This window comes from Triturus cristatus, chromosome 8 (genome assembly GCF_964204655.1).
Source record: "Triturus cristatus chromosome 8, aTriCri1.1, whole genome shotgun sequence".
Taxonomy (NCBI): Eukaryota; Metazoa; Chordata; class Amphibia; order Caudata; family Salamandridae; genus Triturus; species Triturus cristatus.
In genome coordinates, this window is record NC_140591.1 from 1,674,227,086 (window position 1) to 1,674,252,834 (window position 25,749).

Genomic DNA, 25,749 nt, shown 5'->3' on the forward strand with positions numbered 1-25,749 from the left:
TTTCTCCTTATTTCCTCTTTCTACATGTGCTGCATTCTGCAGCACACATAGAAAGAAGAAAATGCCTCTTAGGATTGTTTCTGTGCAGGAAGGTATCCCTTCCTGCACACAAATAATCCTGTACGCAGCGGAGGCACCCCTGCACTATGGTGGAAGGGTACCAACATTGGCGCTAGGCTGCCAAAATGGCACCAGCGCAGGGATAAATACGGTGAATTCCTGCCCTTTCATTTTGGAGTAGGGCAGTGCAGCAAGGTGACTTGCTGTTCTGCCCTATACCAAAATGTCATAAATGAAGGCCAAGGTGTTCTTATGTAAGGACCGATTACCACCTGTAATGAGTTCTCTGCTGTGGAGAACTGTGCCCAGCAAGAGCAGGATTCAGATGGGACTCTCAGCGGTTCGACCAACGAATACACCTAGACTTCTCTGCCTGGGAAAGCTTTCTTGGCAAGATCCAAGGAATGTTTGTAAACTCCAAAAATGTCTTAATCTGAAACCCACATAGATCTAAATGTGTGAGTGCAGATTCACAATTTCTTTGTGAATAGACTCCTATGTCTCTGGTGGTATCTTCAAAGCCACTGTTTAGAGACACTTTCTGGGCTAGATTCCCTTGATGGAAGCAACTTTTGAATAATTGTGTTTATAGTTCTGATCAACACTTCCTACCTTCACATATGCATAGTGCAACCGATTATGTAAAGTATGCACACGTTTGTGTATAGAGCTGCTGATTAGTTTGAGGCTAGATTGTGAGATATATCCTATACACCTCAGTTCAGGATTATCTAATAGTTCTAACAATAGCACCAATTGAAGGATTTCACACATGCCAGATTCAGTTGAAGATACCGTGTTGCTTGGCTCCATTTCTTTTACATTAACCAAGTATGCTTTATTGTGACACTTACATACATAACATGATAAGAAACAATAGAGCAATATATAGAGCTAAACTATAGCTAATTCTGTCTTTTGAAGCTGTTGCAATTGGTGCGAAGCCAACCTGGTTGTTCGCTCTGTCAAAAACAGTGAAGTATTCTCTGATGAAGACATCTCCCAAGACCCAGAATCCAGGCGTCGGTCCTTGGATGTTACTGGTGCATGAGCTCTGTGTTGAGGCAAAAAGAAAAATCCAGATTAAGAAAACTTTCATTCATGTTTGTTCTTTCCCAAGGTTTGTTTTATAAATTCTACATTACTCCAAATGTGGCCTTTGCATGAGATTTGGGCTCTAAATTAAAATCCAATATTTTGTCTCCGTGGTTTCTGTTTGACTTTGATCAGTATGTGCATTTAAGCAGTATGTGAAGTGGATAAGAATTGTTTCTTTTTAGCATACACTCTTTTTACTCCTCTTTGATAAAAGTAAGAAAAGCTTATAAACTTGGAGATGAGTTGAGGGTGAAACATTTTCCGATTGCTAAGGTCAGATCCTGTTTCATAACATTGAGATTGTACCCAGACGTGCAGTGTGTCTTGGCTTGACACACTCAGGTCTTACACATGACCATATTGGAAGCTTTTTAAATATTTCATTAAAAGCACCTCGTCAGAAAGTTTTCTCCACTGCTGGGCATCAGCTACCAAGGTGAATGCCATCAAAGGTCTGCTGAACTTCTGTTGATTACTGGGGCTCCAGGGGCATAGGAGACACAAAATGTCTGGGGGGAAGGCGGAAGGGGGACATGGACAAACTTTTGAACTTTCCAGTGATTCAATACAATGTGCCCATTGTTTGAGATCCGTACGCTCCGTTAACCGAATACAATTGCATAGTTTTGTAGTGAAACATTGGTAAAGTCAGGCATGCAGTCACAGTTTGCAAGTGTGCTTTAATTGTTATTTACATTCACAAAGCAATTAGATCAAATGCGAATAACAGGTTTAGAATCTTACATCTTCATGCATCAAGCAAACAAAGGTGGGAAAAAAAGGAAGAATAACCTGGATGCTCTTCACGACAGTCTTAAACCTCAAAATGCAATTGGACTAATATTGGAGTGTATTGGAGACAGGCTGCAGGTACACAGAGCTGTAAGAGCAGAGAAATATCTACTTTCTAAAAGTGGCACATCTAAAATAGTAATATGAAATTCAACCTTACCAGTAAAGAGGATTTATCATTGCCATTCCAAAGATATAAACCATGACACTGCTACTCTTTTCTAACCAGGAATTACAGCTTAATAGAGTGTATTAAAGGAATTCCCAATGTTAATCAATCAGAGTAGGCTTCACACTAGTGAAAAAAAGGTAGGTGTTTTTTACCTCAAGGACATGCAAAACTTAACATTACATGTCCTACCTTTTTGTAACATAGCACCCTGCCCTATGGGCTACCTAGGGCCTACCTTAGGGGTGACATTTGTAATAAAAGGGAAGTTTAAGGATTGGCAATGGGTTTTTAATACCACGCCGACATGGTAGTAAAATTGCACACACTGGGTTTGCAGTGGCAGGCCTGAGACAAGTTTAAAGGACTACTTGTGTGGGTGGCAAATTCAGTGCTGCAGACCCACTAGTAGCATATAATTTTTAAGCCCGGGGTATATGGTATACCACTGTACCAGTTACTTACAAGTAAATTAAATATGCCAGTTGTGTATACACCAATGTTACCATGTTTAGGGGAGAAGCACATGCACATTAGCAGTGGTCAGCAATGGTAAAGTGCTCAGAGTCCTAAGGCCAACAAAAAGAATTAGCAAAAAGAGGAGGTTAGCAGGCAAACAGTTTGGCAGAAGACCACCCTAAGGCTGGCAGGTCTAACAGTATGGTATAGGATTTTGTGTGTCTGTTTGAGTATTGAAGTCAGTTTGATCCCTTTTGGAAACCCCTGGCCTAGCAGGGCACAAGAAGGAGAGCGAGAATAGTTTCTCAAACACTGGAAGTTTATCGCCTGCATTCCTGTGACTGGAGGGTAGAGAATCCCTTAAGGCATCGCAAAGTATGCAACACAATACAGAAACGTTTATTGTCTAAACTATGAGAAGCGTTATAGCAGTTGTATGATATGAGTGTAGAGTGCACTTAAATGCATTATCTTGCACAAAAATATAAGAAGTCCTATGAAATGCAATAAGAGATGTACAGTGTTTTTGTTCAAGAGAGATGCTTACTAATGTAAAAAAGCCTTTTGTGAGTGACACATATGAGAGGCTCACAGAAGACAGGTATAGTGAGATATACAAAATGAGATGTGTGGCAAAGCTTAGATATGGGGTGTTAGTGATGAACACCAGAAACATAGTGTTTGAGTGTGAAGCTTACAAATGAATACAGTGGGTGGAGGGTCACAAAGGAGCAGTGCATGGGATGCACTAAAGCACAAGATCATTATTATATGGGAGGCTCACAAAAACTATAAAATGCTCAAAACTAGCAAATATGCCTCATGATAGGATTATTCTAGCCAAACTATTAAGAATTTAATTGAAACAATGATTGAAGGCATGGTGGCCTTGCTCAAGACTATGATGATTTATTTACAAGTGACATTTGGAGAGTTGTGTATTAACAGTGAAGTAATCGTTGGGGAATAGTTATTGCTGCCAAGAAAAAAAGGTCAGATGGGCAGGATCAATCAATCAATCAATCATAGGCATTTGTATAGCGCACTGCTCACCTGGAGGGTCTCAAGGCGCTGGGGGGGGGGGAACGCTACTGCTCGAACAGCCAGGTCTTGAGTTGCTTCCTGAAGGCGAGATGGTCTTGCGTTGTCCGGAGGTGGATGGGGAGGGAGTTCCATGTCTTGGCTGCCAGGTAGGAGAAGGATCTTCCTCCGGCGGTGGCTCTGCGGATGCGGGGGACGGTGGTGAGAGCGAGGCTGGCGGAGCGGAGCTGGCGGGTGGGCTTGTGGAAGGTCAGGCGGCTGTTGAGGAACTTGGGGCCCAGGTCGTGGAGGGCCTTGTGTGCGTGGGTGAGGAGTCGGAACGTGATTCTTTTGTTGACGGGGAGCCAGTGCAGGTCTCTCAGGTCTCCGGAGATGTGGCTGTGTCGGGGTATGTCCAGGATGAGTCGTGCTGAGGCGTTCTGGATCCGTTGGAGTTTCTTCTGGAGTTTGGCGGCGGTGCCGGCGTAGAGGGCGTTCCCGTAGTCCAGCCGACTGGTGATGAGGGCCTGGGTGACCGTCTTCCTGGTCTCGGTGGGGATCCACCGGAAGATCTTTCGAAGCATGCGCAGGGTGTTGAAGCATGAAGACGAGACGGCGTTGACTTGTCTGGTCATCGAGAGGGAGGAGTCCAGGATGAAGCCTAGGTTGCGTGCGTGGTCCGTTGGCTTGGGGGTGGCTCCCAGGGCGGGGGGCCACCAGGAGTCGTCCCAGGCGGAGGGTGATGATCCCAGGATGAGGACCTCCGTCTTGTCTGAGTTCAGTTTCAGGCGGCTGTTCTTCATCCATTCGGCAACGTCTTTCATCCCTTCGTGCAGGCTGGCTCTGGCGGCGTCCGGGTCGCTGGTGAGGGAGAGGATCAGCTGGGTGTCGTCGGCGTAGGTGATGATCTTGAGGTTGTGTTGACATGCGATGGTTGCGAAGGGGCTCATGTAGATGTTGAAGAGGGTGGGGCTGAGCGATGACCCTTGTGGAACGCCGCAGATGACTTCGGTGGCCGCTGACCGGAACGGGGGGAGTCGGACTCTCTGGGTTCTTCCGGCGAGGAATGAGGTGATCCACTCCAGGGCCTTCTCCTGGATGCCGGTGTTGTTCAGGCGCTGTACCAGGGTGCGGTGGCAGACAGTGTTGAACGCTGCGGAGAGGTCCAGGAGGATGAGGGCCGCAGTTTCCCCGTTGTCCATTAGGGATCTGATGTCGTCTGTGGCTGCGATGAGGGCGGTCTCCGTGCTGTGGTTGGCTCGGAAGCCGGATTGCGAGTGGTCGAGGGATCTGTTGGTCTCGAGGAAGGCGGCTAGCTGTCTGTTGACGGTCTTCTCGATGACTTTGGCAGGAAACGGGAGGAGCGAGATGGGGCGGTAGTTCTTGAGGTCGGAGGGGTCTGCAGTTGGTTTCTTCAGCAGGGCACTGATCTCGGCGTGTTTCCAGCACTCCGGGAAGGTGGCGGTGTTGAAGGAGGCGTTGATGATGTCGCGGAGGTGGGGTGCGATGATGTGGTCGGCCGTGTTGAAGATGTGGTGTGGGCAGGGGTCCGTAGGGGATCCGGAGTGGATGGTGTTCATTGTGCGTGTTGTGTCTTCGGTGCTGACTGGGGTCCAGGTGCGGAGGGTGGCGGTGGGGGGCATCGGTTCGGTGGTGGGGTTCGTGGTTGGTGGGCCGAAGCTGTTGTGAATGTTGGCGATCTTGTCGTGGAAGAAGGCTGCGAGGGAGTCGCAGAGGTCTTGCGAGGGAGTGATGTCATTGTTTCCGGCGTCGGGGTTGGAGAGCTCTTTGACGATGCTGAAGAGTTCCTTGCTGTTGTGGGTGTTGTTGTCCAGTCGTTCCTTGAAGGCTGTCTTCTTTGTGGCGCGGATCAGTTGGTGGTGTTTGCGGGTGGCGTGTTTGAGGGCCGTCATGTTGTCTGTGGTCTGGTTGGTGCGCCAGGTGTTCTCCAGGGAGCGGCAGTTCTTCTTGGAGGTGATGAGCTCGTCGGTGAACCAGGAGGCTTTCTTGCTGCCGCGTCTGCTGGGGGGGTTCTTCTTCAGTGGTGCGAGGGCGTCTGCGCAGTTGGTGATCCACTGTGTTAGGTTGTTGGATAACTTGCATTTAGATGGTGATGCTCCAGAAGATGAGCCTGGGGTGTCCAACACCCATGACTCTTCTTCTAAGCATGTCCAGGACCCCTTAGTGGTGAACTCTAGTCCCGCAAGGAATAGTTCTAGTGATACAGAGGGAGACCCTAGAGGTAGAACCCCTTTATTCCTCCTGGGAGGGTACAAAGGGTTCAAGGGAGGTTCAGGTCCTTCTGAGTTAATTCAACATCCTCTTGCCACTTCAATAGAGACTTCCACTTACTCAAATTTTAGAGAGACAAGCTCAGGATCAAGAAGGAACAGTTGTCCATAGATAAGGAAACCCTAAAAGTCCAGAGGGATAGGAAGAATTTGGGATTAGAATTCCATGGTGGCATCACTAGTGAACCTAGAGTTAGGGAACACTCCTTTGACACTAGGAACATGAGCAGGATAGTCCCTCCTTACTAGGAGGGTGTTGACATCCATAAGTGGATCACTGTTCTAGAGAGAGCCTGTAAAGTTCTGAAGATTCCTCGGGCAGTGGGTACCTATCCTGTGGCTCTTCTTGCTAAGAAAGATCAAGACAAACTCTTGACTGTAAACGAAGAAGATGCAGACAATTACAAAGTCTTGAAGAGTGCTGTCATAGATGGGGTTGGGTTAACCACTGAGCAATACATGGTTAAGTTTAGGGACACACAGATGACACACAGAGAAGACTGGGTAAATTTTGTAGATAGTACTATTAAGGCTCTGAAAAGCTGGTTTCATGAAAGTAATGCGCATGATTGTGAAGGACTGTGCAATTTACGTGTGCAGGAGCACATCCTTAATAACTGTCAAAATCAGCAACTGCACCAGTACCTGGTGGACTCGGATCTGACCTCTCCCCAAGAATTGGGAAAGAAGGCAGACAATTTGATCTTCCCCAGGGTGAACAAAAGTCTCATGTTGGTGATGACCAGAAGAAGCAAGATGCTTCTAAAGCCCAAGAGAAAAGTGGGGAGAAATCTAAAGAAAAGAAAGAGTCTTCTGAAGGTCCACAAAAATCTTCCTCTGGGGGTGGGACCCAATCGTCTTCCTCCTCTATCAAGAAACCTTGGTGCTATTTGTGTAAGGAAAACGTCCATAGGGCAAAGGATGCCAATATCGCTTAATCTAGTACCAATACTACTACTACTACTCCTAAACCTCTAAGTGCCCTTATAAATAGCACTGGTAGTAGTAGTGCCCCCAAGAGTTTAGCTGGGTTAACCTTAGGTACTGAAATGTGTTCTTGCCTAGCCAGGACACCCACTCAGGCTGTTTTAGTCTGTGATGGTTGCACTGAGCTTGCCACTCATTGAAAGTCCCACTAACTTGGGCAAATACTGACAAAAGCCTCTCAATTGTCTTGAAGCTTTATCTTACAGGGACACAGGGGCCAGTGTCACTATGGTGACAGAGAATCTTGTGTGTCCTGAGCAGATTCTACTTGGTCAGATTTACCAAGTGACCAATGCTAGCAATGTCAGGACAGGTCATTCCATAGCAGTGGTCAATCTCAACTCGGGAAGGGTAAATGGCCCAAAGAGATTTGTGGTATTGTCAGACCTACCTGTGGACTGTCCAATGGGAACTGATTTGGAAACTTCAGCCTGGTCTGAAGTGGAGTTCAGGACTCATGAAGAAATTATGGGAATTTCAGCCAGTGTCTTTGCTGTCACTAGGGCTCAGGCCAAAGGGTTAGGCTCCGAGGGAGCCCTGATCCTGAAAAAAATGGACCACTCAGCTCCTAAGAGAAGGAGCAGGAAAGGTAAAGATTTATCCTCTCTCAGGCTCCCAGTGGCAATCAGCCTCATGAGGGAGATGATCTCAGTACCTGTGAAGGAACTGTGCCAGAAGACCTTGGGCCAGCCAAGGCAGAGCTACTGGGCCATGGGGACCTTCCAGGGAAGACTTGTGTCTGGAGCAGAAGGTCTGCTCCTCTCTTGAACAACTCAGAAAGCAAGCTGCTGCTTAGGAAGCAGGGAATGCCACTGGGTCCCACATAACTTATTGGAAAGATGGGCTCCTGTTTTCTGAAAGTAGAGACCCCAGCCTGGTGCCATCAGTAGGTTGATCATACCTCAGAAATTCATGTTTCCTATTGACCGTGGCTTACAGCATTTCCTTTGCAGGACATCTTGGGAAAAGCAAGACTTGGGACAGGTTTGACCATCACTTTCACTGGCACTACATATCTGAAGACACCAAGGACCTTTGTCGCTCCTGTGTCACCTGCCAAGATTGATTGATTGATGTGAAGCTTGTATAGCGCGGCTGTCGCCCTACGGGCATCCTGGCGCTTATGACTAAAGATCAGCGACAAAAGGTGACAGAAGAGAGTCATGGGGCCAGCCTGGGTCAAACTGTAGGATATAGCCATGTCTTAAGTCCCTTGCGAAATTCCAATAGGGAATTACAGTGTCTCAAGTTTGCAGGGAGCTTGTTCCACATGCCAGATACTACTATGCTGAAGGCTCTTCCTCCTACCCTGGCGTGCCTGAATCTCGGAACCACTAGTAGACCAGCTGTTGAAGAGCGGAGTTGCCTGCTTGGTAGGTGGCGTACAAACTTATCCTGCAAGGGGACAGGTCCCAGTCCGTGTACTGCTCTGAAAGTTATGCAAAGGGACTTGAAGACGACCCTTTCCTTCATTGGGAGCCAGTGCAGATCCCGCAGTGCTTTGGTGGCTGAGGCACAACGCCGCCTATCAAGCACTAATTTGGCTGTGGCTGACTGAATCCTCTGCAGTCCTTGGAGGATATACTGTGGGGCCCCCAGATAAAGGGAATTGCAGTAGCCAAGCCAGTGTTTAGTCAGGTGGCACTACAAAGACCCCCTAATCCTACTACCAGTGGTTGGGGTTTTCTTTTAGAGGGTAGGGATAGACATTATAGGTCCCTTAAACCCTTCAACAGCATCTGGACATAGTTTTATCTTAGTAGTAGTGGACCGTGCGACTAGATATCCAGAGGCTATTCCCTGTAGGACCACTACAGCTCCTGTAGTGGCCTGGGCCAACCTGGGAATCTTTTCTAGAGTTGGATTCCTAAAGGAGGTCTTGTCAGACAGTGGTACTACCTTCATGTCTAGCCACATCACTGCTATGTGCAAAGAGTGTGGTGTTAACTATATGTTTATCACACCCTACCATCCACAGGGCAATGGGCTTTTTGAAAGGTCCAAGACCCTCAAAGGTATGAATATTGGACTCCTATAAAAGCTGAGGCTAAAATGGGATGTCTTACTACCTTGCCTTCTATTTGCCTATAGAGAGGTCCCTCAGAAGGAGGCAGGTTATAGCCCATTTTGTTTGGACATCCAGTTAGGGGTCCATTATGTCTAATCAAGGAAAGATGGAAGCAACTTCTCAAGTATCCTAAACATGACATAGTAGACTATGTACTGGGCTTGGGTTCTTGCATGGCTCAGTACATCAATAACTCCAGCAAAAACCTTGGCGCCAGCCAGGAGCTTCAGAAAGCTTGGCATGACCAATAGGTGGTACTGGCAGTTTGCCAGAACAGAAAGTGTAGGTGCTGGAGCCTGTGGCCACAGCAGCTCTCCAAGACAAGTGGAGTGGCCCCTACAGTATATTGGAAAAGAAAGGTGAGGTCACCTACTCAGTTGACCTAGGTACTCTAAGAAGTCCCCAGAGGGTACATCATGTCAATCACCTGAAACCTTTTGTTGACAGGGCTGACAGGGCTGACATGAGCTTGCTCATGGCCACTGATGAGAGATGGGAGGAAGAGAGTGACCCTCTCCCTGATCTCATCTCTCAGGATCCTGTTGATGGATCAGCTGAAGGAATCTTCTTGGCATACAGCCTCACTGATCAACAGCAAGTTGATTGCAGACAGGTTTTCAATCAGTTTCCTGGTCTCTTTTCTCTGACACCCAGTCAAACCAACTGGTATACCCATGACGTGAACACAGGTGACAGTCTGCCTGTGGAGGGCAAAATTTTCAGACAGTGTGGCCATGTAAGAGATTGCATCAGGACATAGGGCCAAAAGATCCTGGAGTAAGGGTTAATTGAGCCTTCAGATAGCCCTTGGGCTATTCCTGTAGTCCTTGTACCGAAACCTCACACCCACGATGGTAAGAGAGAGATGAGGTTTTGTGTTGACTATAGAGGCCTTAATGCACTCACTAGGACTGATGCCCATATAATTCCAAGGGCAATGCCAAGGGCAGATGTACTGATGGATACGTTGGCCTCTGCGAAATATCTCAGTACATTTGATCTGACTGCTGGATATTGGCAAATCAGATTCTATGAGGATGCCAATCCGAAAACAGCATTTTCAACCCCAGTGTGCATTATCAATTTGTTATGATGGCTTTTGGTTTTTAAAATACATCTTCCACATTTCAGAGGCTGGTGAATAACGTTTTAACAGGTCTGGAAGCCTATAGTGCAGGATATCTAGATGATGTAGCTGTCTTTAGCTCCACCTGGGAGGATCACCTGGTCCACCTCAGATATGTACTTGAGGGGCCCTGCAGAAGGAAGGCCTCACTATCAAGGCCACAAAGTGTCAGATAGGGCAGAGTAAGGTTGTGTACTTGGGCCACCTTGTAGGTGGAGGCCAAGTTCAACCATTGGAGAGAAAAATTCAGACCATCATGGACTGGATTGCTCCCACTACCCAGACTCAGGTCAGAGCATTCTTAGGCCTGGCTGGTACTACAGGAGGTTTGTTAAGGGCTATGGATCCATAGTGACTGACACCCCTTAATGATCTCACCTCCAAAAGGATGCCTAAGAAAGTTCAGTGGAAAGTTAGCTGTCAGAAGGCATTTGATGACCTGAAGCAAGCCATGTGCTCTGCTCCAATTCTGCAAAGCCCTGACTACTCCAAACCATTAATTGTCCAGACAGATGCTTCTGAGATAGGGATAGGTGCAGTATTATCAGAGCTTAATGCAGAGGGTCAGGATCAACTAGTAGCTTTTATAAGCAGAAGGTTGACCCCCAGGAAGAAGCATTGGTCCACTATTGAGAGGAGGCCTTTGCTATGGTCGGGACCTGGAAGTTGAAGCAATACCTGTTTGGCACTCACTTCATTGTTCAGACAGACCATAAGCCCCTCTTATGGCTTAAACAGCTGAAGGGAAAAAACCCAAACTTTTGAGGTGGTCTATTTCCCTACGGGGAATGGACTTTTCAGTGGAACATAACCAAGCCAACACAGATAAACTCTCCAGATATTTCCACTTAGAAAATTAAGACTCAACTGGGCAAGGTTAGTCTCAACTCCTTACGTTTTGGTGGGGTTGACTTGGAAAGTAAGATCTGCTTCCATGGTTACCCCCACTTTTTGCCCGGTGACAGTATGTTTTGACTGCAGTTTGCTGGGTTCCTGCTAATCAGGACCCCAGCTACTGTGCTCTCTCCCCTAAATTGGCTCTTGTAAGTACTTTGGTACATCCACAATTGGCAACTGGTGTACCCTTATAAGTCCCGAAGCATATGGTACTAAAGTATCCAGGGCATAGGTACATCAGGAGTCTCCCATGGGCTGCAGTATGTATAGTGCCACCCAAGGGAGTCCACTTAAACTCTGATTACAGGTCTGCCATTGCAGCCTGTGTGAGATGGTGCTTGCACCTCTCATAACAGATATAAGTTTCCTTATATATGAGGTCACTGCACTTAAAACCTATAAGTTACCCCTGTGGTAGGCAGGGTGCTTGGTTACAAGTGTGAGGGTTCCCCTGAATGAGCAGAAGACCCCTACAAACCCTAAAGTCGATTCTCCAGGCTTTGCAAGTGCAGTCAGCCGTTTTAATATATATAGTGGACATTAGTCATTATGAGATAGCTAACTATATATGGCTGCATCGAACCTGGTCATGTTTAATATAAAAAATGTTGGAATCATACCCCAACACCGATTTCGGTTCTGGAAATATGATCCTATGTACTGGGAGGCTCCTTAGAGGACCCCCCTGTACTCCTGGTAACAGCCTTTCAGTGTCTGCCATGCAAGCTAGTGCTGCTGCTGACCACAGACACGATTCTGCCCTCCTGCTGCTGAGCTCAGCTTGAGCAGGGGTAGGTGGAACAATAGGTTTCCTGTCACAGGGAGGTGTGACCCCCTCCCAGACAGGACTTAGTGTAATGGGACTGGGGTGGGGTGCTTTCCAATGCCACCAGATTGCTTTGAAGGGCACATTTGGTGCCCTCTTTGCATATTCTGGTTTGAGCCAGTTCAGTAACCCTTGGCTCCTGCTCTGATATGAAACTGGACAAAGGACAGGGGAGTATTCTCCCCTCTGTCCAGCCCCTTCTCTTGGAGGGACCCCAAGTTGTCCCCAACCCTTATCCTAAGGTACTAAACAGCACCCTTATGGGTGTGTCCTCAGATTCATCGTGGAACAAGACTCACCTCTGAAACAAAGACACTCTTCAACCGTCTGGACACTTGGACTTTGTTTGACTTCGACTGGAACCGAGACTGCATCAAGGAAGAGTCCTGCTACTCCTGGTCTCGCTGTTCTTCAAGTCTTCTGCGTCATCTGTGTCTGTGCTTCATCCAGGTTCTCCAGAAGGCCTGTGGGCATCCAGGACATCCAAAGTAATCTCCCTTGGAGTAAAGGAGTCACTCCCCTGCATCTGAAGGCACCGCAATGAAGCTGACCAATCTGTTGCTCCTGTCGTCCTACGGACTTCGCCAGGCCCAGCAACATAGGTGGTGGTTCTGCAGCTCTCTACAGGTCTGACCTGTCTTTTCTGCAATTTTGAGGACAGTATCCCTCATCAGAGCGGCTGGAACCAAACCCCTGTGCACAGTGTCGACTTGCCGTAGACAAGGCTTGTTATCTCTGCACTCCAGAGATCTTCAGGCTACAAGAAGCTCAAGCCTTCTGCACCTCATCCATCAAAGATCAGCATCCTGACTGTATCCTCTGCACCTCCATCATTGGTGAGCTGCCTGAGATCCTCTTGCGACGCCTGTGCCTTCGGCCTGTGGGTCCTCTGGAGGGTTTTCCTTTGTGTCAGTGGCCCCACCTGCTTGCTCTGGGCCTGCTCTGACTCTACTACAATTGTTGAGTCCCTTAGACCTCACTGGTCCCAACGATTGCAACTTTTCACTTTACATGCCAGTTGTGGCTACCAAGACTTGTTGGTGCTCCCGCCGAACACCGACAACTTGGACACTGACACCAGATGTGGGACAGCTCATGCATGGCTCCTGGTCTTCCTCAGCATCACCTGGTCCTCAGAGCTGCAGCGACAAGGTCACTGTCTGCACTCTTGAACCTCCCGTCATCAGTGGACATTGTGCTTCCGTCCCTCCTGGTCACTTCTGAGTGGCATAGGCTCTGTCCCCTCTGCTTGCAGGTTCTCCTCTTCAAGGATCCAGTCTTGGATCCCACTGGACTCCTTCACAGGCTTCTCCAGAAGCATCTTCTTCAAAGTCTTCCATTGTCGTCTAGGGCAGGTTCCGATGTCACTTCACCCCATGCAGCCGGCTTTCCTGGTGCAGGTAACCTGGTTCCTGGGACATCCACGGTAGGGGTTGCTCTCCAACCTCCCGACTTCCAAGTCTTTAAAACTGCAACATAACTTCTCCATTGACTTCCATTGGGCACATGGCTGTGTTTCCACTCTGCACACAGCCTCCGTAGGGTTCCTGGGTACTTACCTTGGGTGGTTACTTGTATCCCCAGCTCCTCTGAGACTTCTGGTCCAAGTCTTGTTCTACTTTGTAGTTCACATTCCACTTTCTTAGTGTATGGTTTGGTCTCCCCCTGGAGACCCGTGCATATTTGTGCTACTTACCTGATTATTATTTATTATTATTTTTAAGCATTCGTGTGTGTATTGTTGATATCTACGGGTAGGAGATATGCCAATGTGTTTGTGATCATGTTGCATAATAAATTGACTTCTTTTTATAAACACTGTGTAGTTCTTTTTCACTTCATCTACACTGTTGATTGAATGTGGCAAAACAAGCTGCTTTGTCTTCCTTCATGATGAGCCTGAAAGCTGCTCTCCACAGCTACCACTTGGAGAGCTTTCTAGGGTTATAAAAGACCACTAAAATCACCAAAAGGGTTGCCTGGATTAGTGCAAGGTGCATCACTCCTGAGAGTGTGCACCATATGTTAAGCCAGGCTCCCACAACCACCAACACCAGTTCTCCATTATACTTCTCCCACCAGGGCACAAGTCCTCAAAGAAGTGGGGCACTCACCAAGGTAGGCAGTATTGTAAGTGAGATCACAGCACGTGACATCACAACCTATGACCTCACAGGAAGTGATATCACAAAAAATTACATCAGAATCTAAGGGGAGAGGATCTGGCCTAACAGCTAGAGCAGTTGGCCTCTAAGGTGGGGAACCAGGTTCGAATTTTGGCAGGGACACTCAACATCCAGTGATTCTGGACAAAAATTACCGTCTGTCTGCAAGTCGCTCAGGTACCTTTGGGTCGAGTTTGCGCTATATAAATCTCTTTAAAAAAAAAGAAAGACATCACATATGTTAAGCTGGTCTATCATGAGTACATTTGAGCGCATTACAATATTTAACAAATTAGATTTTGCGTCACAGTTGTTCTAAAAAAGTGATGGAACCCCGGAGCAAGACCTAGGCCTCCACTTATACATGTAGAGGCAGATTTACAAGCCCCTTGCGCCACTTTTGCGTCACTTTTATCATGGGAAAAGTGACGCAAAAGTGGCGTAAGGGGCTTGTAAATGTGCCCCTTAGTTATTAAAACTCTGCCAGAAAGACATTGGCAACAAGGAGAAACGCGGCAATATATCTGTTCTGCTTAATTGGTGGTAAACTCTGCATTTGAAAATATCGTTTGTGGTTAAGGCACCTGCTGCATAGATCTTTATGTACCCAGTAAATCTCAGGAAATAATAGCAATGGGAAGACAACTCTGGAGGTTAATGCACTTGCTGGAGAGACAGGTGTTTTGCCTAGTCCCAGTATTGAATTAAAGCAGCATAGAGGGTAAATACGTCTCCCCCAAAGCACATCACGTGACACACAGATGGCGGAGTTTTATTTTTTATGGGTGGGTTAGTGGGTTAGTGGCTTTTAACATAGAGATCCTTTAGTGACTTGCAGTTCACGCATTGTAATCCTCCTAATATAGCATAGGGAACTATGAAGGAGAGGACATGGAACTCCTACACCTTCTAACCCTCACTATCTTATGTAACACATCCTGTAAATTGATTTACACCCTCATGGTGTATTGTCAATGTATAATGTTTATGGGTGATGTAAAGCGCTCTGACACCCTGGATTGGGTTGAGTAGCGCTAGAAAAGGAAAAAGGCACACTAGTGGTATTTAAATTGTTATTTATGTAAATATTGGGACAGACCAACACATCTGACACACTGTAACCCAAGATGCTGGGCTTAGACTATGTCTGATGCTAACTTGAGGTTCAATTGCTCAAAATAACCAACATTTCAACAAAATATTAACCACTGAGAGGCTGAATTGTGAGTGTGAAACCGTCGAGTAAGGTCGGGTCTGGCTGAGGAGGGGCAGGATGCTGAGAGCCATCAACAAGCGACCTCAAGGCTCTCCCTTGGTCCTGGAAGTGCAGGCTGCAGGCAGCCCTGGCAGCAGGCAAGAGGGAAGAAAACATCCCAGGGAAGGTCACAGGTCAAGGGCAGGAGCAGTCAAAGCACCTGTGACTGACAGAAGAGAGAGGGGGGATGATTGTGTCCCCCTCACTCCTGTCCCCGCGCCCCCCACACTTCCCACGCGGGCTCTTACCTGCTCAATGTAGGCCTGAGGAGAGAGAGGGTACTGCTTCCGGTTCAGGGTGAATATGATGTCTGGTAACGAGTCCATCGTGCTGCAGTTCACCACAAACTAAAAAGAAGGGAAAAGACCGTAAGAGCTTAGGTCAGGATTTCCACATTAAATAGACCTATGTTATTAAGTACAGGGGCACATACTGCTAATAGACACAGCTGTATCCTACAGTGGTGCCCCAGCATTCCACATCTGTGCATTCCAATCTCTCCCTTCGAACCAACCGTGCAAACACTCAGGAGAGGTCACACGTCACTTGTGATGCCAGACCGGTCCAGTCTCACGTGTGCTCGCAGGTAAACAGAACAATCATGGCAGGAAGACACAGCGTCACCAAAACATCCCCAGTGCCAGCAGTTTTCACGGTTTTAACAAAATCAATGTCATATTTTTTCCATGTTTAATGTTCAATGTTTTTCAGAAGATATTAGAAGCCTATGAGATTTTTAATAGCCCTTGGCCCATGGCTCCTTCGGTTTTCGCCGTCACCCCCACTCTGAGCTGGCAGGGCGAATACCGCCAGGGTACCCTTGAACAGCCCAGCAGAGCTCTGTCTGGTGGTAGCCAATGGCTGCCCTCAGATGCGCGCCTGCTCTGTCACGAGGGTGATGGGGATTAGAGAAGTGAGATTGGTATGAAAGGTCTTCCTTTGCAGGGACAATCGTTGCATTGTTTTCAAACCTGCCCAGTGCACCCACGCACACAGATGCCATCATGAGGGAGCCTCAGTGTGAGGATTGGTCAAGCCCACTGCTAGATGACGAAAGGCGCAGGACAGCTCAGGGGGCTAGGAGCAGCCGTACCCTGCAGGCCATCGGCGAAAGTCCAGCCTCGCTTGCTTGAGCACGAGACACACTTTACCCACAGGGGTCCATGGATGCTCAGCTGTTGCCAAGGGAGCTTGCATCACACAAGAGCTTCCAAACTGCCTTTGACAGATTGAAGTGAGAGAAACGTGTGAATGCGTGAATATGCTCAACCCTAGCGGTAAAGTAAACAAGCATTTGCAATGCAAAAGGTCTCGCATGAGGGAGAGTTTGAGCTGCTGGAATTGTGAATGAAAATGACTTTTATTTATGTGTTTTGAAAACCTGCAAGCGGTGCGTAAACACGCACTCTGCACTTATAGTCCTTGCATAGGACAAGCCAGGCTGGCAGGGACTGCACCTCTTTTACTGCCTTGCTTCTAGTAAGCAAGGTCTATAAATACAAAAGGGCAGATTTACGTTCCCTGGCGCATCCCTGTAAATCAGCATGGATGCGCCAGGGAAGATGCGTCACGCAAGTTTGCCCTTGCGCCACCGCAGATGCGCCACATTTACAATGCGGTGCATCGTGGCGCAAGGACAAGCAGATACGTGACGCATCTGCCGGCGTAAGGTTGACGCAGTGCTGAAGTTGCGTCGCAAGCGCGACGCAACTCCAGCACTGTTCCAACCTACCCTATCCCTGACATGGTGCGTCAAGCCTTACGCCTGCTTCAAGCAGGCGCAGGGTTTTGACGCATCAGCGTTGGGAAAGTGACTCAGTGAAATCTTATAGATTTCACTGAGTCACTTTTCAGGGGCGTTCCTGCGACGGAAAGTAGAAACGCCCACATGAAACCTGACGCAGGTTTCATGTGGCGCAGGGCTTTAGACCGTGACGCATCTGCATAGATGCGTCACGATGTCAATGGGGCGCAACATGGCGCAGGGTTTACGCCGCTGCAGCATCACAAAAGTGACGCAACAGCGGCGTAAAAGTGGCGCAAGTCTGATATAAATCTGCCCCAAAGTGTGTGTTTACACACCGCGTGCAGGTTTTCAAATCACATAAGTAAAAGGCATTGCAATTTACAATGCCAATAGCTCCAACTCTTGCAAATGCTTGTTTTCAGATTCGAGAACAAAGTTTCCTAATGGGAAAAAAGTGCGGCATGAGTAACAGCAGACAGGAAAGGCAGGTGACCATCCCTGCGACAACTTATGTGGTCAAATAACAGCTTGTCACTCTTCACACGGCTCTTGTGCTCAAGCGCCTCCCTCGCCCCACCACCAGGCACTGCGCGGCTCTTTGGCACTGTAAACCAGCATTCTGACCCTTCTTTGCATGCTCAGTGAAGGGGCCCCTTGCAAAAAAGTCAGTGCCTGTCCTGCAATTCAAACATGTATGTAGAGTGTGTGTCTCCCCCTTAAGTCCCTCCATTGTGCCCACCTCACAGAGCACCGCGTTGCACGTTCATGAGAGGATGCATGTGACACAATGCCGCGGGCCAACATAAACAGCCATTGGCACAACAGAAACGCGTGCATCATATTAATGCAGGCCTGGCAGCATGAGATCTAATGCCAAGAGAGATGGTCTGACTGAGGTAAGACTCACACAAGACAAACGTATGCAATCGATACCAGGAGAGAGGAAGCTGCAGTGATGTCACCCAGTCTTGGGGCGGACATGCCCTTTATTTATCCTTGGAACAAAATCCCCTGTCTACAAAGGAGACGTTTACAAACCTCCACGGCGAGTGTCAGCCAATGTGGGGACTTGTAACCAATCGGGAAGAGATATTTCACCAGGCCAAAAACCTGACCAGCTTCAACCCTTGTACTTGACAAATGAACCCCGGCTGCGGCCGTCGGCGCCTCTTGGGAATAGGGTCAGGGGTCAGGTCATTTTATTTTGTGACAGTTCTGTGGCAGAGTGCAAGGCTTTTGTGTCTCACATCTCACTGTGACACAAAGTAACGCAAAGGCAGCCGTGCTTGCGTACACCGAGTGCTACTCTTAGACATGCAACTCTTTTACACCAAGAAACAAGTAACACCTCTCAGGCTAAAGCTCAAACTCTCGACCATGCCAGCAGGATGCTTTATTCCACTTCAAGAGATTTAAACCAATCCTAGGTACGTGCTCATTAACTAATTCAACCCCCTCTATCAATCCAACGAGAGTCTCTCCAGCTCTGCTTCCCAAAAGCAATATTCTAAAGGAAACTCGCGGCAGCAGAAAATGGAAGCGGCGTTTAAAGGATGGAGGCGGCTGGTGAGGTGGGTGCAAGTGTTGGGCATGCTTTTGTTTTAAAATGCATAAAAAATATAAAAGTGGGCGCCGTGCTTTAACAAAGCGCGGCGCCCGTGCACATACATAAACGTTGGGCGCATGGCGACCTGTAAACAGGCCGTCATGCTAATGCAAAACGAAATATGAAAGTGGGCGTCGCGCTGCAACAAGGGTGGCACCGGCGCATATTAAATGTATGTGCATGGGGTAATACAAAACTAATTATGAATGCGCACGCCATGCAAGGCGCATATTAAATGTATGTGCATGGGGTAATACAAAACTAATTATGAATGCGCGCCCCATGCAACAACATGAAGCGCGCCCGTGAATATCAAAATGATGTGCATGGCGGGCTGGCGGCCTGTAATGCGAGCGCCAATAAACAAAGTAGTCCCTAAACTGAACAGATGCAGCCCTACAGTGTAACTAAACTGTAGTTGGTCAGTGCTGCTTCCCATGAAACGGAAGTTACGTCCTGGGAGCGAAAGCCAATAAGGAGCAAGGAAAGCACAGCAACGCCGGAGGCAACCAATGGCAAGCAGCAGGCGGGATTGTACTCTGTATACCGATTACTGCAGGTCTTGCAGACTTAAAAAACACCATAAAAGAGAAATAATAGGATACACAAGTGGGAGTGGAGAAGAGCTTACATTTCAAATGATATGATATTCTTCAGATACAGTCTGCTAGGGGAGCGGGATGCAGTATCTATGGTGTGTCTTCAATTTCTTCTGGAACTGATTGAAAGAGATGCATTTACTGATGAATGCCCTGAGTGTGCACAAGTGAGAGAAAGTGGATTATTAGGTGGGGTCAATGGAAGCCACCACGCGTAATAATGCCATTTTTCTTGGTAAGTCCAGTGAAGCTTTCAGTATATTAATCCTGCGCTCATCCCCTGGTAGTTGTGGCAGAGCACAGAAAGATTTAACTGAAAAAAATGTGTCAAGCATTTTGAAGTACCTAAACAATACAAAGTCAAAAACACTTTACAATAAAATCCCACTCCAATTTAAAGAAATAAAGAATATTTTAATGAACTAAAAGACACCGAAACAACACAATTCCAATGAGGGGAACCGGAGACATGAATTTTTAACATTTTAAAGAAGCGGGCAAAGGCAGCAGTCTGTGGCCAAAATGGGTGATACACTGTCGATAGCCGCTTGACAAAGTCCAGGTGAATCTGTTCACTTTTGGCAGGAAAGCTCAGAGTGGAACAAATGCTCAAAGAATATCCCTTGCCGACAGGATATCTCTGGTGCCTTTGCCCGCTGAAGATTTCTACCTTTCGACTTAGCCACATTGGGCCTCGAGTCCCTCCAGTGGGGCAAGGCTGAAAGGGCTTGTCAGACCCGACAGCCCTAGGGTGGTCTTCCCCCAAACGTCTTGCCTGCTACCCTCCTCTTTCTGCTCATTCTTTTCAGTGGACTTAGGACTCTGAGCACTTTACCACTGCTGACCAGTGCTAACATGCATATGCTTCTCCCCTAAACATGATTACATTGGTTTATCCACAATTGGGATATTTTATTTATCTGGTAGCCCCTAGTAGAGTGCACTCCCTGTGCCCAGGGCCTCCAAATTAAATGGTGCCAGCGGTCCTGCAGCACTGATAGTGCCACCCACACAAGTAGCCCTTTAATCATGTGTCAGGCCTCCCACTGCAGAGCCTGTGGGTGCAGTTTTACTGCCATGCTGATTTGCCATTTAAAACTCTTTGCCAAGCCTTAAACATCCCTTCTGTTGCACATAAGTCACCCCTGAGAGAGGCCATAGGTAGACCCTTAGGCAGGGTGCTGTGTAAGTAAACGGTAGAACATGTAATTTTAAGTTTTGCATGTCCTGGTAGTGAATACCACATACATTCATTTTTCACTACTGTGAGGCCTACTCCTCTCATAGGTTAACATTAGGAATTCCTTATTAAGCTGTAATTCCTGATTGAGAAAGAATAGCTCCGTCATGTTTTATATAATTGCAATGGTAATGATAAATCTTTTTTACTGGTTAAGTTGGATTTAACATTACTATTTAAGAAATACCACTTTTAAAAAGTGGATATTTCTCAGCTTCTACAGCTTTGAGTGCCTGCAGCCTGTCTCTAATTTACATCTGGAGTGGGTGACAGCTTTACTTTGTGCATTCCCTCTAGTCAGCCACACACAAAGGAAGATGAGGTGTGTCTGAATGCCCCTCTGCGTCCTGATGGCTCATCCTGTGCAAGATGGGAGGGAGGAGTGGACCCTTACACCTGAATAGGCAGTGTCCTGTTCCACACAAATGGTTGATTATCCCCCTGTAGTGAGTTTAGAGCCAAGGCTGGACTTCAAAGAAGACCCCTGTTTGAAGTCACCACCACTAAAAAGGCACAACTGGGTATAAGCAATGGGTCGCTGACCCCACCAAATCAGATACTTCTAGGGCCGTAAAGAACCTCTGTTACAAGAACTGCTGAGCTGCTACAAGGACGGTCACTCTTCTGGGTTGCTGCTCTAGAAGAACTGCTTTTCTCTTGTGCTGCCCTGCTGCCTGCTGCTCTCTGAACCTGGTGTGGAGTGTGTTTGTGGTGTTTTCATTGTGTTACTGTGTGTTGTGTTGCACAAATATTTCACATGTTGCCTCTTAAGTTTAGCCAGACTGCTCTGTGCCAAGCTTCCGAGGGTGAGGCCAGGTTAGCTTCCAGAGTGTATCTGACTTACCCTGACTAGGACTGTGGTTCCTGCTTGGATAGAGTGCATACCTCTGCCAACCATAAAACACAATTTCTAACAGGGCTACACAACGCCATAAACTTTATTTACAATATCGGGTTTACTGTTGCGGAAAGGCTACGAGCAGGGGCAAGCTGAATCTTTGGCCCAGCTGCAACGTGCCTTCATCAGATTGACTTGGCAGGTTTGTCCCAGTCTTTTGTCGATTCTCCAGGCAAAAAGTTTTGAAAACATTTTTTATACCCAGGTGTTAGGGTTAGGCAGGCGGTGTATGCTTCAACACCAGCCAAATGGTTCCAGGACTTCAGCACTCACTCCAGCAGAAGTCACCAGCAGGGGCCAGGTTAGTGCCGTTTGAGACTAGTTAACTGGGTTCCTCAGGACAGTGGGACTATTGCAACTTTTGTGTCCTGGTAGCTTAACAGGAGGTCAGCAAACTGACCCTTAGATTCCATTTCTCAGTCGCGGGTACAAGTGGGAGCAGACCTGGTAGCGTTCTGAAGAGTGTACTGGGGGTGCCACATTTATGCCCAGTTCCAGCCTGTGGGTGGGGCCACTTCTTGACCAAAGGGGTAAAAGTTCCCGGGGATGACCCTTTTCATGTTTGCAGACTTCCTGTGTGTTTTACTGTAAACTATCCCAAAGTGCCCCTCTCTACCTAAACCCAATACGGCAGAACCTTTCTTCCCCTGTTCAGCACTCTCTGTACCCACCCAAAAGTTTGGCTGTAATAATGGGCAAACCCTCCTATGTGGTCACTCAAAATGGTTCTGGGGGCAACTCCTCTCCCACTGGTATCGGTGCCTGGTGAAAAATGACACACAAGATTTTTCACTGCCAGGACATGTAAAACATAAGATCAAATGTCCTCATTTTTAGATACCATATATCCTGCACTATGGGGTTTTAGGGCCTCCCTTAGGGGTGACTTATAAGTATTAAAAAGAAAGGTTTATGCCTGGAAAAAGCATTAATTTGCTAGGTTTAATTGGGAGTTTAAAACTGCACACCTAGGCTGCAGAGGCAGGCCTCAGTATATGCTTTGCATTGTCACTTTAGTGGTAGCCCTATATGGGATGCAGTCCACTAGTGGCATGTACGTGCAGGCCCTGCGTGCACTTTTGTACCATATACTAGGGACGTAAATGTACGTTAAATGTGCCAATCAGGAGTGCAGTCAATTTCAACATGTTTTAGAGGTCTGAACACGTACTGGGGCGTGGTTACCAGTGCCCCAATGCACAGAGCCACAAAAACAGTGGCATCAGTCCAGAAAAAATGGGGGTGACTATACAAAAAGGAGGCATTTTCTTAGAACAAGTGAAAGGATTGTCTTCTGGTCTAGGCCTTCCTCTTCTGAGTCTCAATTATGGTGATGTCATTGTGCCTTGAGTTTTGACACCCTCTTTAGATTGAATTTTTTCAGTTGCAGGAGCGTTTTGGAGTTCAGTGGCTTGGAGAGAAAGCCACAAATCTTGAATATGAGGTCTAAAGGTTCAATCGTCCTATTTGAGAAAAATACTCAATGTTGTCACCAGCAAAGACCATGAAGTTATCTTTAGTCGGTCTATCGTGCACTGAATCAAAATATGGTTGCCTGTCTGCTGGCAATAGTTCTTTAATACTGTGGTATCCGCCTCATGCTGTTGTATTCATCTGCCCTCCATTCTTTAGGTATGAAAGCATAGATTAGTGACCTGTAAATATTGTAGATGGGGTCTATCTCAGAGACACACAGTTTCACATTCACTTTAAGTACACTAGAGTGCATCTCCATGGCAAAGCACGAGGCTTCTTCAGGCCCTGTGGTTGAAACACGTTTCGGCTGAGCGGCTACAGCGTGCATAGGACCTAGAATGCCCCTTACTGACAAGGCCATAATGGTGTCTACTGAGGTATGATAACATGATTGAGGTGCCACATGAGTGGATCCTGGCCATTTGCCTTTTAGATTCTCTAAGTGGCCAAAGCAGAAACACCCCCCACCCCCTGTATCTTTTCACTTTTTGTCTGAAACTTCAGGAAACTGTCAGTTGTGTTGCAGCAAAAAACAAACATGGAGACAGAAAAGTCATGTGGCAGTCGAGGGTGTGGCTGTTTGGATGACATGTCCTAGTCTCAAGAATAGCATCTGGTGCTTCTCCTTTGCAGAGTGATCAAAGGCTGCTAAACATCAGCAGTGACAAAATTTGTGTGGTCAGGGAGGCGATGCACTTTTGCGACGATCCTAGATAGCCACAATTGTGGGTGAGGTGCGAGTCGAGAGTACACGTTGGGAAACTAGGACGGTCCGAAGTTGGTTCAACTTTGTAAAACTATGGGGCATATTAACAAGGGCTTTGTCTCTGCTTTTTTGGCTTTAAAAGCCAAAGAAGCGGAGATAAAAAATATCGCCCTATCAACAACAGGGTGCTAACATGCAAAATCGCATGTTAGCACCCTTTTTCACTACGCTTCCCTTTGCATCTCTAATGAGATGCAAAGTGGGCGTTCCAGAGCAAAATAATAGGAAAAATGTCGCTACAGTTAACGCTGCTTTTTTACATCTGCTAATTTTCAGACTTAGCCATGTAATCCAATGGGAGGTGGATTACATGGATAAGTCCACCATGGGCTATCAACAAGGATATCCCTGTCCTTGTAGTTTTATCGCTGCATTATCAGCGATAACCTCCCAAAATGCCGCTATCGCTGGATTTTTTTATCGCCTTGGCGGTTAGCGTTGTTAATAACGCGATAACCAGGCGATATTATCAAGCGACAGCGGACGTTAAAAAAAATAACGCTAAGCGCCCTAAGCGTTAATTTTCCCTGTTCCTTGTTAATACGCCCCTATATGAATAATACCAGAGACATATATTATCACACCTCCTATTTACAGGTAGGGAAGGGAAATCTAAAAGCATGGAAACACTAAACTGCCTCAGATCACACAGAGCCTTTTTCACGCTTACTATGGCTGCACCTTTTCAGTGCTTTTTTTATTCTTTACTTTGAACTGATATATGGTGTCTGCTGTAAGTGTTTATTTCAAATGTTGGGTCTGAAATGCTTTGTTTTTTGAAGGGGAATGTGTGAAATGTGGAATTTTCACTGAATAGAAAATACTTGACTTTTGTGTGGCCTCCAACATTTTGCATCCAACCTGAAATGTGTCACTTAACCACATGAAGTGCAGGTGATTTGCCAAGAATGTAATGAAATTGTTCCAGAAATATTCCTAAAACGTTACAAATATGCCCAAAGATGTGACACCGTGCCCTGGCTCGCTGACCTCTTGATTACAGTTTGGCTGGCAGGATGTCCTCGGATAACATCAAAGGCACCTATGTTTTTTGTTTAAGTGATGCCTGGAAGGCTGCTGCCTCCAATATAGGTTTTGCACCCCACAAGAGTCGAATATCAATGCAAACAAAACTTTGCACCATGCAGTACCTCCTGATCTGTTAACTGATATAGTTTGCATGATACCAACGCAACACAAACACTTACTAAATCCAATCCTGTGTGTTTTATAGGGGCCGGTGTGAAATCTGTGAATTTCACTGAACAGTAAATATATGGTGTTAGAAATTAGGTGTCTGGTTGACAGAGGTAAGCACCCTGTCCACGCAGGAACCACAATCCTAGTCAGGGTAAGTCAGATGCCCACCTTAAAGTATCCGGTGCTCACCCTCTGGTAGCTTGGCACAGAGCAGTGAGGCTTAACTCAAGAGGCAGTGTGGAAAGTATTTGTGCAACACTTCATAAAGTTACACAGTGAAAACACCAGCCTAGAAAAATAGATTATGATTTTATAAATTAAAATAGATCAAAACGACAAAACTCCAATGTGTAGAAGTGGAGATATGAATTTTTAAAGAATAAATGTTAAAATAGTGCGTAGAAGCAATAACCACTTAGATGGGTTATCTGGTCATGCTAGACTGGGGCACAGTCAAATGTTCAGGCCAACCGCAAAGGAGCGTGGACCAGATACAGGGACCCACTTGGGCCCACTGAACCAAAGTACCTTGATCCGGGAGGCATCATCCTCGACAAGGATGCGAGGTGCAGCTGCGGTGATGCATCAGTGTTAAGCCACTCAGCGGATGAGATGCCTCGATTTTCTCCATGCAACTGCGGTGATGCGTCGGTCCCGAGTGCGAGCACTGGTTCTGGATGTGATGCGTGGCTGCTGCTTCCGCAGTAGGTGATGCATTGTTGATGTTGAAGTTGATGTGCTGGTTCCGAGGGCAATGTGCCAGGTCCACTCCACGAAATGACAAGGATGTGCCGGTTCTTAGGGTGCTGCGTCGGGCCCGCTCCCCACAACGATGAGGGTGTGCTGGTTCCAACTCACACAAAGGGGAAGATGCACCAGAGGATGAGTGGGTTCTGGATTAAAACGCATCTTAGACCTCACTTACAAGGATCCAGCACTGTGGTGGAACCACTAGGTAAGGCAGACTCACAGCTTGCAGGGTCCAGGTGCAGTTGAAGTCTTTC

General features: G+C 47.0%; 1 protein-coding gene across 1 annotated transcript in view; it reads right to left on the bottom strand.

Moving 5' to 3' along the window:
* Positions 1–872: 872 nt before the first annotated feature.
* The window catches only part of LOC146808567 (pepsin A-like), a 222,772-nt gene continuing 197,895 nt past the window's right edge, over positions 873–25,749 (bottom strand). Inside the window, exons 8-9 of the mRNA XM_085623591.1 lie at positions 15,462–15,560; positions 873–1,114 (exon numbers count right to left, since the gene is read on the bottom strand). Of these exons, the coding sequence (XP_085479717.1) occupies positions 911–1,114; positions 15,462–15,560 (303 nt within the window). The 3' untranslated portion in view covers positions 873–910. The remainder of the gene's footprint in view (positions 1,115–15,461; positions 15,561–25,749) is intronic.